The sequence below is a fragment of the Phaseolus vulgaris genome, chromosome 11 (assembly GCF_051622355.1).
Source record: "Phaseolus vulgaris cultivar YP4 chromosome 11, ASM5162235v1, whole genome shotgun sequence".
Classification (NCBI taxonomy): Eukaryota; Viridiplantae; Streptophyta; class Magnoliopsida; order Fabales; family Fabaceae; genus Phaseolus; species Phaseolus vulgaris.
The window spans coordinates 53,543,634-53,556,319 of NC_143508.1; the positions used below are offsets into that span (position 1 = coordinate 53,543,634).

Genomic DNA, 12,686 nt, shown 5'->3' on the forward strand with positions numbered 1-12,686 from the left:
GTGTCAAAAATGTATTTTTTAATACTCTTCAAACACAAATATAATTTAAAAAGAGGGGGAGAATGAAGCACAAGAAAAGTATCACAGTCTATGATATGACACATACCTTAACCAAATCTACCATTGCTTTCTTGCAGCTTCAGCTATGCCTTTCCTGCTACTTTTCTTCACTTTTTTCTTCACTCAGACATTGCTGCACATACAAGAAAGCAATTATCCTGAAAATTGAACACACAATAACCATGCAATTGCTTTCATTAAACTAGTCCTTTAGACCATTTAACTTCATCAAGTAACTAGAACATTCACAGACAGAAAGTTCAGAATCATCTTTTGCTTTATCAGTAAGTTAAGAATCATACAAATTTTCCTTCTTGTCTCATTAGACAATGATATTCAAATTGCACATACAACAAAAAGAAATGGCAAACAGATAGCAACTAAATGACACACTAGTTAAAGGGAATATTTGTTTGTTTAAGTGGACAAAATCAAAATTCTGAAATTAACTTTTAGTATTTATATTTTATACATTTGATGGTTATATTTTTAATTTTTGCATGCATTTCACCAATCCATTGAATATGTAACAACATCCTGACAATACACACACAAAAATTTGGGTAACAAAATTTGCAAAATGACTTGAAGTAGTAAATATATTGTTGAAGAACTAACATAGAATTACCACAATCAGAAGAATGATGCTGGCTTTAAGTTAGATCAATCTGAAGCTTTCTCATTCTTTTCTGCTTTCCCATCTTCCGATAGCTAAAGGTTATGCAGCTTCTCCATGAAATTATTCCTTTCTTAACCAAAAGTGAAGCAAGAACTTGTGAGAACCATAACATTACTCTGGTGTTTTCTTTTGGCTTTTGCATTCTTGATAAGTAGAAGTTCCTTGGTTCGGAATCGAATTTCCTGTTACTTTGGCAAGCCACCTAGCTGCAACTAGTTGTGGAGCGAGGCTAGAAAGAAAAGGGTCATGAAACTGGTTGTGGAGGTTATTAATGCTCATGATCTTATGCCAAAAGATGGTGAAGGATCAGCAAGTCCCTTTGTGGAAGTAGACTTTGAAAACCAGCTTAGCCGAACCAGAACTGTCCCAAAGAACCTCAATCCCACTTGGAACCAAAAACTAATCTTCCATTTGGATGCAACCAAACCTTACCATCGCCAAACTATTGAAGTATCTGTCTTCAACGAGAGGAGACTTACTCCAGGCAGAAACTTCCTTGGAAGGGTGAGAATTCCTTGCTCCAACATTGTCAAGGAAGGTGAAGAAGTGTATCAGATTTTCCCACTTGAAAACAAATGGTTTCTCTCACCTGTTAAGGGTGAGATTGGCCTCAAAATATACATTGCATCTGACTCCAACTCCAACTCCAAACCAAAACCTCTTTCTCCTGTTTTTCCTTCAGAAATAGAAAAACTCCCACCTTCTACTCCACTCCAAGCACCAGAATCAACAACTAGTACTACCCTTCCTCCTCCTCGTATCATTCCCTCAGACAGAACAACATCAGAAGCTGGTTCCATTGAAGAACTTCCTACATTTGATACCCCAAAATCTATAGAAGAAGCAGAAGTATACTCTGGTGCACAAGTTATAGATCAAGAGCCAAAGGAAGAAAGCAGAGAAGCTGTGGCAGAGACAACCCAACAACTAAACAAGCACCAAGTTCTCCAGCCACAGATGATTTCCATAAAGAGAAGACCACCAGGTACTCCATCAGTTGATCCTCAAGTCCAATCTAGTCATCATGAAAACTATAATCACAATGACACCAATCCACAGCCTAGGATTTCAATAAAGAGACGACCACAAGCTCAAGATTCTCCTTTCACAATGCACTCTGTTGATCCACAAGTCCAACCAAGCTACGTTGAAGGCTACAATCATAATGACACCAACCAGAAGCCAAGAATTTCAATCAAGAGACGACCACGAGGACCCTTTAATCCACAAGTCCATGCGAGCCATGATGAAGCCTACAACCTCATGGGAACCAACCCACAACAGCCAAGAATTTTAGTAGAGAGACAACCGCAGAATACTCCACTCACCACGCACCAAGTTAGTCCCCAAGTCCCTACTGGCCTTGATGAAAACTACAATCTCAGTGACACCAATGGAGAACGGTGGCCTAGTGGTGGAGCTTATGGTAGAAGAGGGTGGATGAGTGGTAGTGACAGATTCACTAGTACATTTGACCTTGTTGAGCAGATGTATTATCTGTATGTTCGTGTTGTGAAGGCGAAAGATCTTCCCGCAAGCAGCATGACCTCAAGCTGTGATCCTTATGTGGAAGTGAAGCTGGGAAACTACAGGGGAAGAACAAAGCACTTTGATCATAAACTGAACCCGGAGTGGAATCAAGTGTTTGCTTTCTCCAAAGACCGCATTCAGTCTTCTGTTTTAGAAGTCTTTGTGAAAGATAAAGCAATGGTGGGGAGAGATGACTATCTTGGAAGGGTGGTTTTTGACCTCAATGAGGTTCCAACGAGAGTTCCACCAGATAGTCCACTAGCTCCTCAGTGGTATCGGCTTGAGAACAGGGGTGACATTATGCTAGCAGTTTGGATGGGAACACAAGCTGATGAGGCTTTCTCAGAAGCTTGGCATTCTGATGCTGCCACTGTCTATGGAGAGGGTGTTTTCAACATCAGATCCAAGGTATACATGTCCCCAAAACTGTGGTATCTCAGGGTGAATGTCATTGAAGCTCAAGATGTAATACCGGGTGACAGAAACCGTCTACCTGAGGTTTTTGTGAAAGCTCAAGTGGGGTGCCAAGTACTAACAACCAAGATATGCCCCACCAGAACAACCACCCCATTTTGGAATGAAGATTTGGTTTTTGTAGCATGTGAGCCATTTGAGGAGCAATTAACAATCACTGTGGAGGATCGTGTGCACCCTTCAAAAGATGAGGTGCTTGGGAAGATAAGCCTACCAATGACCCTCTTTGAGAAGCGGTTAGACCAAAGGCCGGTTCATTCGCGCTGGTTCAGTCTAGAGAAATTTGGTTTTGGAATGTTGGAAGGTGATAGAAGAAATGAGCTCAAGTTTTCAAGCAGGATTCACATGAGAGTGTGCCTTGAGGGTGGATACCATGTCCTAGATGAGTCCACATTGTACAGCAGTGATCAAAGACCAACAGCAAGACAACTATGGAAGCAACCTATTGGGATACTTGAAGTAGGCATCTTAGGAGCTCAAGGGCTTCTCCCAATGAAGATGAGGGATGGCAGAGGCAGCACAGATGCATACTGTGTTGCCAAGTATGGTCAGAAATGGGTCAGAACAAGAACACTTCTTGACACTTTTAGTCCTAAATGGAATGAGCAATACACATGGGAGGTTTATGATCCTTGCACTGTGATAACATTGGGAGTTTTTGACAACTGCCATTTAGGTGGAGAAAAATCTACTGGTAGCAACGCTGCTAGAGATTCTCGGATTGGAAAGGTGAGAATAAGGCTATCAACACTTGAAGCTAATAGAATCTACACCAATTCTCACCCTCTTCTTGTTCTACACCCACATGGGGTTAAGAAGATGGGAGAGCTTCAGTTAGCAGTGAGGTTCACAGCACTCTCAGTGGCTAACATGGTTCATATCTATGGCCAACCTTTGCTTCCCAAGATTCATTACTTACATCCTTTCACAGTTAACCAAATAGACAACTTGAGGTACCAAGCAATGAACATTGTGGCTTCGAGGTTAGGCAGAGCCGAACCCCCTCTGAGGAAGGAGGTGGTGGAGTACATGTTGGACGTTGATTCCCATTTGTGGAGCATGAGAAGAAGCAAAGCTAACTTCTTCCGCATCATGTCACTTTTCTCTGGTGTGATCACAATGGGAAAGTGGTTCAGTGATGTTTGCCTCTGGAAGAACCATGTTACATCAATCCTAGTTCACATCCTCTTCCTTATACTCATATGGTACCCCGAATTGATCCTACCAACTGTGTTTCTCTACATGTTCTTGATTGGTCTGTGGAACTACAGGTTTCGGCCAAGACACCCTCCCCACATGGATACCAAACTCTCCTGGGCTGAAGCTGTTCATCCAGACGAACTTGATGAAGAGTTTGACACTTTTCCAACTTCAAGATCACAAGATGTTGTGAGAATGAGGTATGACAGGCTCAGAACTGTGGCAGGAAGGATTCAGACAGTTGTTGGGGACATTGCTACACAAGGGGAGAGGTTTCAGTCTCTACTGAGTTGGAGAGACCCCAGAGCAAGCAGCATCTTTGTGGTGTTTAGCTTTTGTGCTGCTGTGACTCTCTATGCAACACCATTCAGAGTGGTGGCTCTGGTTACAGGCTTGTACTTTCTGAGACATCCAAGGTTTAGGAGCAAGTTGCCTTCAGTAGCAAGTAATTTCTTCAAAAGACTCCCAGCTAGAACAGATAGTTTACTGTGATCTTCTTTTCCAAAGTTTTTTTGGTTCTTATACATAGTTTACAAACACTTTGAAGTTTATTCATTTCATGCTTTAGTTATCAAATCAGTGTTTCACTGCCTAAAACTTCTTCTGCATCATCAGAATTCATCTGATGTTTTTCATTCTAACCTTGCATTTTAGTTTATGATTGTTAAAAACTACTCTAAAATGAAAGTTGGAATGTGTTTTTCAAAAGTGATAATATGTTCACAACCATACATCAGATTATAAGATGCACAAGATTATAAGTTAAAAAGAAAATTAATTTTTTACACTGAAATAAAGTAATTTTAAAATGGTATTGGTGAGATCAGATTTCTAAACTAGTACCTTTTAATTTGCAAATGTCAAAATTAACATTTTCCTTCTTCAAAAACTAAATTTTGTAGTTGTTTTCCAAGAAAATTTAGGCAACAGAAATTTTGGGAAACTTTAAAATTCAAAATTTAATAATTGAAATAGTTAAGGTAATGCTTCAAATTAATATTTTTTAATAATTTAAATAAATTTTTAAATATAACTAATATTGAGATTTTTTTTATAAATATCAAGTTATTTGATAATAAAAAATAGAAATTTAAATTCATGATTTAAGTGCACTTATGATTTATTTATTTATCAACTTAATTATATAAAACATAGAATAAGAAATATATATTTAAGAAATTGAATGCATTGTACTACCTTATTTGCAATAATTAATTGATGCGACATATATGTTTTTGTTGAATATAGTAAATATTTTAAAATTGAATGAATAGATTTAATATTGTTCTTATTACATTTATAACATTTATTTTACAGAAGCAAAATAATAAAGGAGTATTTAAAAAAGATAAAATAAATAAATATAAAATATAAAATGGAAAATAAATAGTATATTAATTAAAATTATGAATATTTCATTATTTATTAAATATTGTAATTGTTTAAATAGTTTTATTGAGTTAAATATGTAATATAGATAGAATAGCATATTAAATGAAGTTGTGATATGGCTGTTAATGAGATAAGATAGTACAATTATATATATTCTTTATTAAGTATAATAGCAATGTTTTAAATATGATTTTTTTAATGAAACTTTGTGATTTAAATAAATAATATCTTAAGTTCTTTCCTTGTAAGAAAATTATTTGATAATAAAAATTATACATTTAAATATTGATTTTAATTAATAATTTAAGCACATTTATAACTAAATCTATTTATTAATTTAATTATATAAAGGACTAATTAAGTTGAAACCCTAAACCCTAAAATTGAGTATTTTCAATTGAGTTTCTATAAATCTTAACATGTCATTTTACTCACTGCTGTTAAAAAAATGTGAGATCTTATACTTAAAATAAAATAATATTATGATTAACTTAAAACAAATCATTTTTATTATTTTCATTAAAAACATTTTGGATAAGATATTGTTATTGTCACCCAAATCTATGGTAGTGACTATGACAGTTGTTTAATCTTGTAAATGATGACATGAAAGTCATTGAAAATTATAATAATCTCTTTATCCAACTCATATTTAATGAAATAATAAAAAAATTTCCCAATATAATTTCATATTTACCACATTAGTCTCTTACCAAGTGAAGATAAGCAAAGGACGAAAACTCAATTAAAAAATATATTTTTTTTAAATAATCAATAAAATAAAACTTAATTAAAAATTACCAAATTTATGAGAATTTTATAAAATATAGAGTAATATATACATTACTTCACAAATTCAATTTACTGTAATATATTTTGTTGAGTGTGGTAAATATTTTAAAATTGAATAAATAGATTTAATCTTTTTTCTTATTATATTTGCAACATTTAAGTAAAATAATAAAGGAGTATTTTTAAAAAGGATATAAGAGAAAGGAAAAAAAATAAAATGAAAAATAAATAGTATATTAATTAAAATTATTAATATTTTACTACTTTGTTAAATGTTGTAATGATTTAAATAATTTCATTAAATTAGATATGTAATATATAGAATAACATATCAAGTTAAGTTATGATATGGTTGATAATAAGAGGATATATTACCATTTTAAAATGAATATTGAAAACATAAATATTATTCATTAAGTTGATAAGAAGAACCTAAAAAATTAAATTAGAAAGATAGAAAATACAAAGTAAACAAATAAAGTTGCAAATGTATTAATAATAAAAATAAATGTTCTCACTCTGATTCTTGTAGAAGCTATGCTCCATTGGAACTAGGGTTTTCACATGTTCCAATTTCCAAACATCTGATATTCCCTTTCTCAAAGGGAACAGCTGCTTCTCATCAATCACAGCCTTTTGCCAGTGCATTCTTATTGGACACAGCTGTTCATTCAGAATCACTGTCACTTCTTTTGTTCTTATTCTTCAAATACAATTCAAAATAACTAACTTTATTTCAATTCAAAAAATCAACTAGTATCATTTAATCCCAGATAAAAAAGTTTTTTTTTTCCTGAAAAACTTTTTGTTAGCTGCATAATCACAGTGTTTTAGAGTTGAACTTTGAACCAGTCATTTGGAATTTGACAATTCTAGGGACAAAGACAGATGATTTTGATGTTATGTCATTTAGTTTATATCATATCTTATTTCTGAGGAAAATGGTTCCAAATGGCACCTTAATCCTATCTTTAGAATACACATGAAACTGATAAACTTCTGCTTCAGATAGTAATATTAAAGGCATTTTGTCTTATTCCTTGATAACGATTATTCATTTAATACCTTGATTGATACATTCACCTGCAACATGTCATCCCCACCAAATCCAATTTGGTGATTTTTATGTTATGAGAAATTGCAAGAATGGCATAAAGTGAATATAGCCAAACCTTTTTAACCTTTGTTATTATGTCTTTAAAAGGTAATAAATGGAGTGGTAATTTCTTGCATGTTAAAACACAAGACCCAGTTCAATTCAATTACTTAAATAGCAATGATGCTTAATGGAAATTTTCCATCAGAAAAATAACAATATTTTTCACCTTTTATATACTTCAAAACTATTCCAATCACATGTTCAGTTTCTTCCAACTTGCAACTTGTGCAATACACCAGCTGCTGAATTGAGAGATAGCACAAGGTGATCTAGAAAGAGCAAATAGCTCCATCCGAAACTGGGAATTTATACTGATATGTTCTACAAAGAATTGGCACAACAAGGAGTGAAATGTCTCCTATACAAAGTCTATAAAGAATCAAAGAATGATCTGTTCTATGCATTGATTGAGCCTATTATCAACTGATGAAAATCTACATTGCCTCACAGTAGAATACATATTTTGTGTATTTAACGAATAATGTGAGGAAACCTATAGGGATATGCATACTTGACTTTATGCCTCTAAAGATGATGCTATCAAGAACTGTGGTTCCCATGGAAGTGACCTCAAGAAGTTTGGCAAGGGATAAAAAATCATACCGATCGTCCAAACCGGCTTCATTTTTATGTTTGTGCATCCATTTCTGTGTAATATTTGTACCAAAAGCTTGGTATCATATGTGCGATTAATTAGGATCAATGATGTTATGAGTCATTGCACATGCAGTCAGGAACAGGATACTTTGTGACATCTCTTGCAACCTTGCTAGTCCTGAGTTCTGGCTGGCCTAATGAGTCCTGATGCAATTCCTTGATAATGCTATTGAACTCTTCTTCAGGGAGGGTTGAGTTCAGAAAATAGGGCAGCATTTGTCTTTTGTTTGGTGTTATGTATTTCTTGTGACCTGCATAAGCCCGGTGACCCTGAAATAACATGTAGCTTCAAAAATTAGAAGTTGTCACATCACATATAACACACCCTCTACATAAAGACTATTCTAACTGAAGAAAAACTTATGATCTTACAATACCTGAATTGCATGGCCCATATTTCCTCCATGAGATGGCATGAAAACATCACTCTTCTCAGAGACTATGTAATCTATGGCAGCCATTAGGGAAGCTTTATTTGCAAATGGTTCTAGTTCTCCAGGTAAAGCAAGATCTTCCTTACTGTAGAGATATGGAAACTCATTGATCAGTGGTTCCAAGGCCTCTTTCCCACCTAGTGGTTGTCCTCCAGCCCAGTAAATTCTAGCACTTTTTGGAGCTCCTAGAGCTTTAAGCAGCCTATAAATCAGAAGGAGGAAAAAGGATTAGAAAAGCTTGACACCCTAATACTCATCATAACACACATAAATCCTATTTAAACAAGGATTAAGATCACACTAGCAAGGTTTTTCCACAGAGATTAATAATTGATAAAGCTTGTTGATATTCCACAGAATGAAGGATTATATATACCTGGTAACCTCCACAGCATTTAAGGGGCAGAGACCAGCCAGCTTCCTTTCATGGTATGTCATGTTTGATTTCGCTGTTAAGAGCTCAGGTCTATGTATCCTCTCATTGTTTACAATCTCATCATACTCAGGACTCAAACCAGGTAGACAACCAGTTCTTACCCACACATCCTTTTCCATCCGCAGATGAAGAGCAAGGTAAGGTCCCTTGCTTTTCATTCTCTCAGCAATGTTGTCACCAAGTTCCCGAACAGGTTTTGCAAATCTCAAACCATGAAAAGCAACCTGAAAGAAAAGTGAGAACATTTAGAATCTACATTCAATTGACACATAGGACCTATTTGGATACAAACTATAAGAGCTTTTGAGAACTTTTCTACCGAAAATATAGAATATTGTTCAACTGAGAAACTCTCAAATGCACTTTCAGGTTTACATCCAAATAAGCATATAAAGAAAGTTCCAAATTGCCATAAGAATATGAACTTCGTTTTTACCTTGCATCGAAGCTTCTGAAGATCAGGAGGAAGATCCTTTGTCAGCCTTGAATCCAATCCACGTAAAAGCAAGACACCTTCTCTGTTGAACTGCATGAGACAATAAGAATCATGTTAAACTCTTGTCCAACAAGAACAACACTCAAGTAAAAGCTTTCACAATTAACACTGCAGAATTAATACATGTTAATATATTGGCATTATAGTTAACAAATTGACATAGAGGGTTCTAACAACTTGTGTATAACACTACAACACTTTTATATTTCTATTAGAAACCATAGAAATGATCATATGTGGAGAAGAAACAAACTTACTCTTCTGAGATAGTGCGACCGAATCCAACTGGGAGTGGCATGAGGAGGAGGGCTCCCCTCCACTGGCCTTGTCATTAGATGTGTTGATGGCAAAGATGAAACCACTCTCACATCATTGGCAAGAACACTCTTGAAGTGCTCCAAATCAAATATATCAGCAAATTCACTGCAAAATGGAAACCCGATAAGAAAAAAGACTCTTTGTGACATTTGCAAATAAGAAGAGAAATTAAACCAGTATCAAAAACAAGACTTATGCTTGGTGGTGATTATTAAAATTTAATCCAAAAATGTAACAGTTTAATTCATAATCAGCCAAATCCAACTCCTCAATTGATAAAATGATCCAACATAAACGATCAACCAAGAACGGGACCACGATCAAGAATATGTATATTTTTTTACCTTTCATCTTCCCAAATGACATTAACTTGCAATATGGGAACAACCAAAGCAGCCCCAAGAATCCTAGCAATGACAACAGCATCAACAATCTGATTCCTCTGCTGATTCATCCCTCCAGAAACCACCACCATGAGGTACCTCCTCCTGTTCTTCACAACCCCCTGACTCTGACTCCTATACTCCCTGCTGAAACCCAAACAAGGCTTATATCCCAACCCATCTGGCTGCTTCCAAAACTCACTCTTTTCAACCTCCCCATCCCTTTCCACCCCACTTGGAACCTGTGCATGTAACTGCACACTGGCAATCAGAGGCTCTGAAACAGTGTCATCACCACCATCCGAAACACCAACCTTCCCTGATGCAACTCCGGGCAGGGATTTTGAGAGGCCTACTGAGGTTGCACAGGGGAAGGGAGGAAAAGGGGTGTCCAGATTCAAGCCCAACTTGAGCATGGCGAAGAAGGCAAGGAGAGAGAGAGTAAAAAGGAACAATCTTGGCCTACCCCACTTGACAAAGGCGAAGAATTTGGAATGTCTTGCACATTTCTTGGGAGATTCAAGCAAGGATTGAAGAGAAGAAGACGATATGGAGTTGATGATCTGAGAAGGAACTGAAATGTATGACAACTTCTTGGCATTGTTCTTGGACTTTGCCATTGCTTGCTTCTTCAAGATTCAAGCTTCAAGCTTCTTTGATTTGATTGCTGAGTTTTATAACAACCCTTCTTGTGATGTGTTGATTATTGCCAATGACTTTTTAAATTTCAATTCTTTTCTAGAGAGAGAAAGAGGAGAGAGAAGGGGCGGCGGGAACACCGAGTTTGTCTGACGACCAAAGGCAACGCGTCGATCAAAAAGTAGCTGCGGTTTCAGTTTCGACAAAAACTTGTTTGGTTTTTGTGTGCTTTCGTCTCATCATTACACGTTTTGTTGCTGCTCATGTGTTTTGAACAAGATTGCTTTTTTTTTTATTGCCTAAAAAATACTAAATATTTACTCAAACACATTTTATTTTATTATTTCTATTGAAATACCATAGCCAAATCATTATTAAATAAATCTAACCATTTTTTCCTAGTTATTCAAGGATATAGTTTTTTTCAAATATAGAAATCAAAATCAATGTTAAAAGTTCCAATATTCAAAATTAAAAGCAATCTTCTCTTGTGAAAAATAGGATAAACATTAAATATGCATCATAAATGACTAACTTCTTCACTAACTTCAACTCTTCTAGGTATTTAACTCATTAATCAACATACATACATTTTAGTTTTTTTCACATGGAGAAATATATATATTTTTTTAGATAGAGTAATATTATATTATTTCTTCTTAAAAGTCTTCCCAAATACTACCAAAAAAATGTAATTTTTTTTTATTAAATAGTTGTATTTATCCTCCTAAATTCAGCCAAATCAATGGTTTCAACTCAAAGATTTTACTATCCAATCTTCTATGAAAGGAGAAATTCATTAAAAGGGTCACTAAATCTTACAAGAAAGATTAAGAAATTAATAAATATTTAATATGGGAATTGAAATTTGAAAGAGATGAAATGTTGAAGTGTGAAAAAGGGAAAAAGAATATTATTAGGGTTAGGCAGCAATCTCTATAAATGCATAAAAAATGGATAGACATTGAAGAGTGTGTGCATTGTTTCATGGCTAAAGCCAGCTGCCATGGAAGACTGAATCAACAAGAAAGAGAGAAGACAGAAGAGAAAGGTATCATTTAATATTTATTTATTGTTTCCACCATGTTTATTCTTACCAAAAACTTTTACAAAATTTGTGTAGTAATTAAAAACCTTTTTATATTAGGAATACATTTAAGATAGTTTTCTCACAGTTTTTTTTTTTGTTATCAAAAGAAGTTTATTTTACCTATTTTTCTTTATATTTTACAATTTTTTATATTTATCATAGCTTTTTTTTATATAATTTTAGCCTCTTAGTTTTATCTTAACTGTGAATTTATAGAGAAATAAATCAAAATTATTTTTTATTTTAGCTGTTTTCTATGTGAAAACATTTTTAGATTCCAAGGAGGTCATTTTAATTTGAAAGGCTTATTATTATTATTATTATTATTATTATTATTATTATTATTATTATTATTATTATTATTATTATTATAGAGACAACTTGCCAGCTGGATCCTCTTCATACTGCACTTACTCTCTGCCATGTCAGACAAACTCACTCTTTCAACCACTGACACGTCAGCACTGTATTTGTCTGTGTTGTTAAATTTAGTTATTTTCATATAAAATTAAATATTTGTAATAATTTATTTTTTATTTTATTTTTAAAATTAAGATTTATTCACCAAAGAAATGAAACATGGGTTTTAATTTGGTCAACATTTTGTGTTTCAAGTTTCCACAAACGTCACATCAAGAATGATGACACTGTTAGGTCTACTGCAACTACTTTAAAAATAATTTTATACAATTGTATATCATTTATAAAATTGTATACTTTCAAACTGTGAAAATAATTATAGTTTATTTATTACGAGGAGCATAAAAAACAAAAGTGAAAATTAATATTTTTTTACTTTTAGTGAAACTGATAATCATAAAAGAAAAACGTTTACTATATTAAAATGGTTAGTATATAAATGTAACCGATTTATCTATAATAATGTTACTTTTTATTGTAATAATTTTATATTATAATTTGATACGGTATTTAATATTAGTATTTGA

The 12,686-nt window shown here is 34.0% G+C and overlaps 2 protein-coding genes across 2 annotated transcripts; one reads left to right on the forward strand and one right to left on the reverse strand.

Moving 5' to 3' along the window:
* Positions 1-866: 866 nt before the first annotated feature.
* Positions 867-4,498, forward strand: LOC137830870 (FT-interacting protein 1). The gene has a single exon (XM_068638290.2). The coding sequence runs from the start codon at positions 986-988 to the stop codon at positions 4,433-4,435; it is 3,450 nt and encodes a 1,149-aa protein (XP_068494391.2). The 5' UTR covers positions 867-985; the 3' UTR covers positions 4,436-4,498.
* A 2,922-nt stretch (positions 4,499-7,420) lies between these two features.
* On the reverse strand, positions 7,421-10,916 carry LOC137824684 (O-fucosyltransferase 20). The gene is made up of 6 exons (XM_068630357.2): positions 9,972-10,916; positions 9,567-9,732; positions 9,250-9,339; positions 8,754-9,037; positions 8,321-8,579; positions 7,421-8,213 (listed from the first exon to the last, which is right to left on the reverse strand). Exons 1-6 carry the CDS (start codon positions 10,628-10,630, stop codon positions 7,995-7,997), a joined length of 1,677 nt encoding a protein of 558 aa, XP_068486458.1. The 5' UTR covers positions 10,631-10,916; the 3' UTR covers positions 7,421-7,994.
* Between the last annotated feature and the right edge of the window lie 1,770 nt (positions 10,917-12,686).

Coding starts and splice junctions, on each gene's coding strand:
- LOC137824684 (XM_068630357.2), bottom strand. CDS start 10,630: ATGGCAAAGTCCAAGAACAATGCCAAGAAGTTGTCATACATTTCAGTT. Junction 9,733..9,971: donor GTCATTTGGGAAGATGAAAG/GTAAAAAAATAT, acceptor TCCATTTTGCAG/TGAATTTGCTGATATATTTG. Junction 9,038..9,249: donor TTCAGAAGCTTCGATGCAAG/GTAAAAACGAAG, acceptor CTTTTCTTTCAG/GTTGCTTTTCATGGTTTGAG.
- LOC137830870 (XM_068638290.2), top strand. CDS start 986: ATGAAACTGGTTGTGGAGGTTATTAATGCTCATGATCTTATGCCAAAA.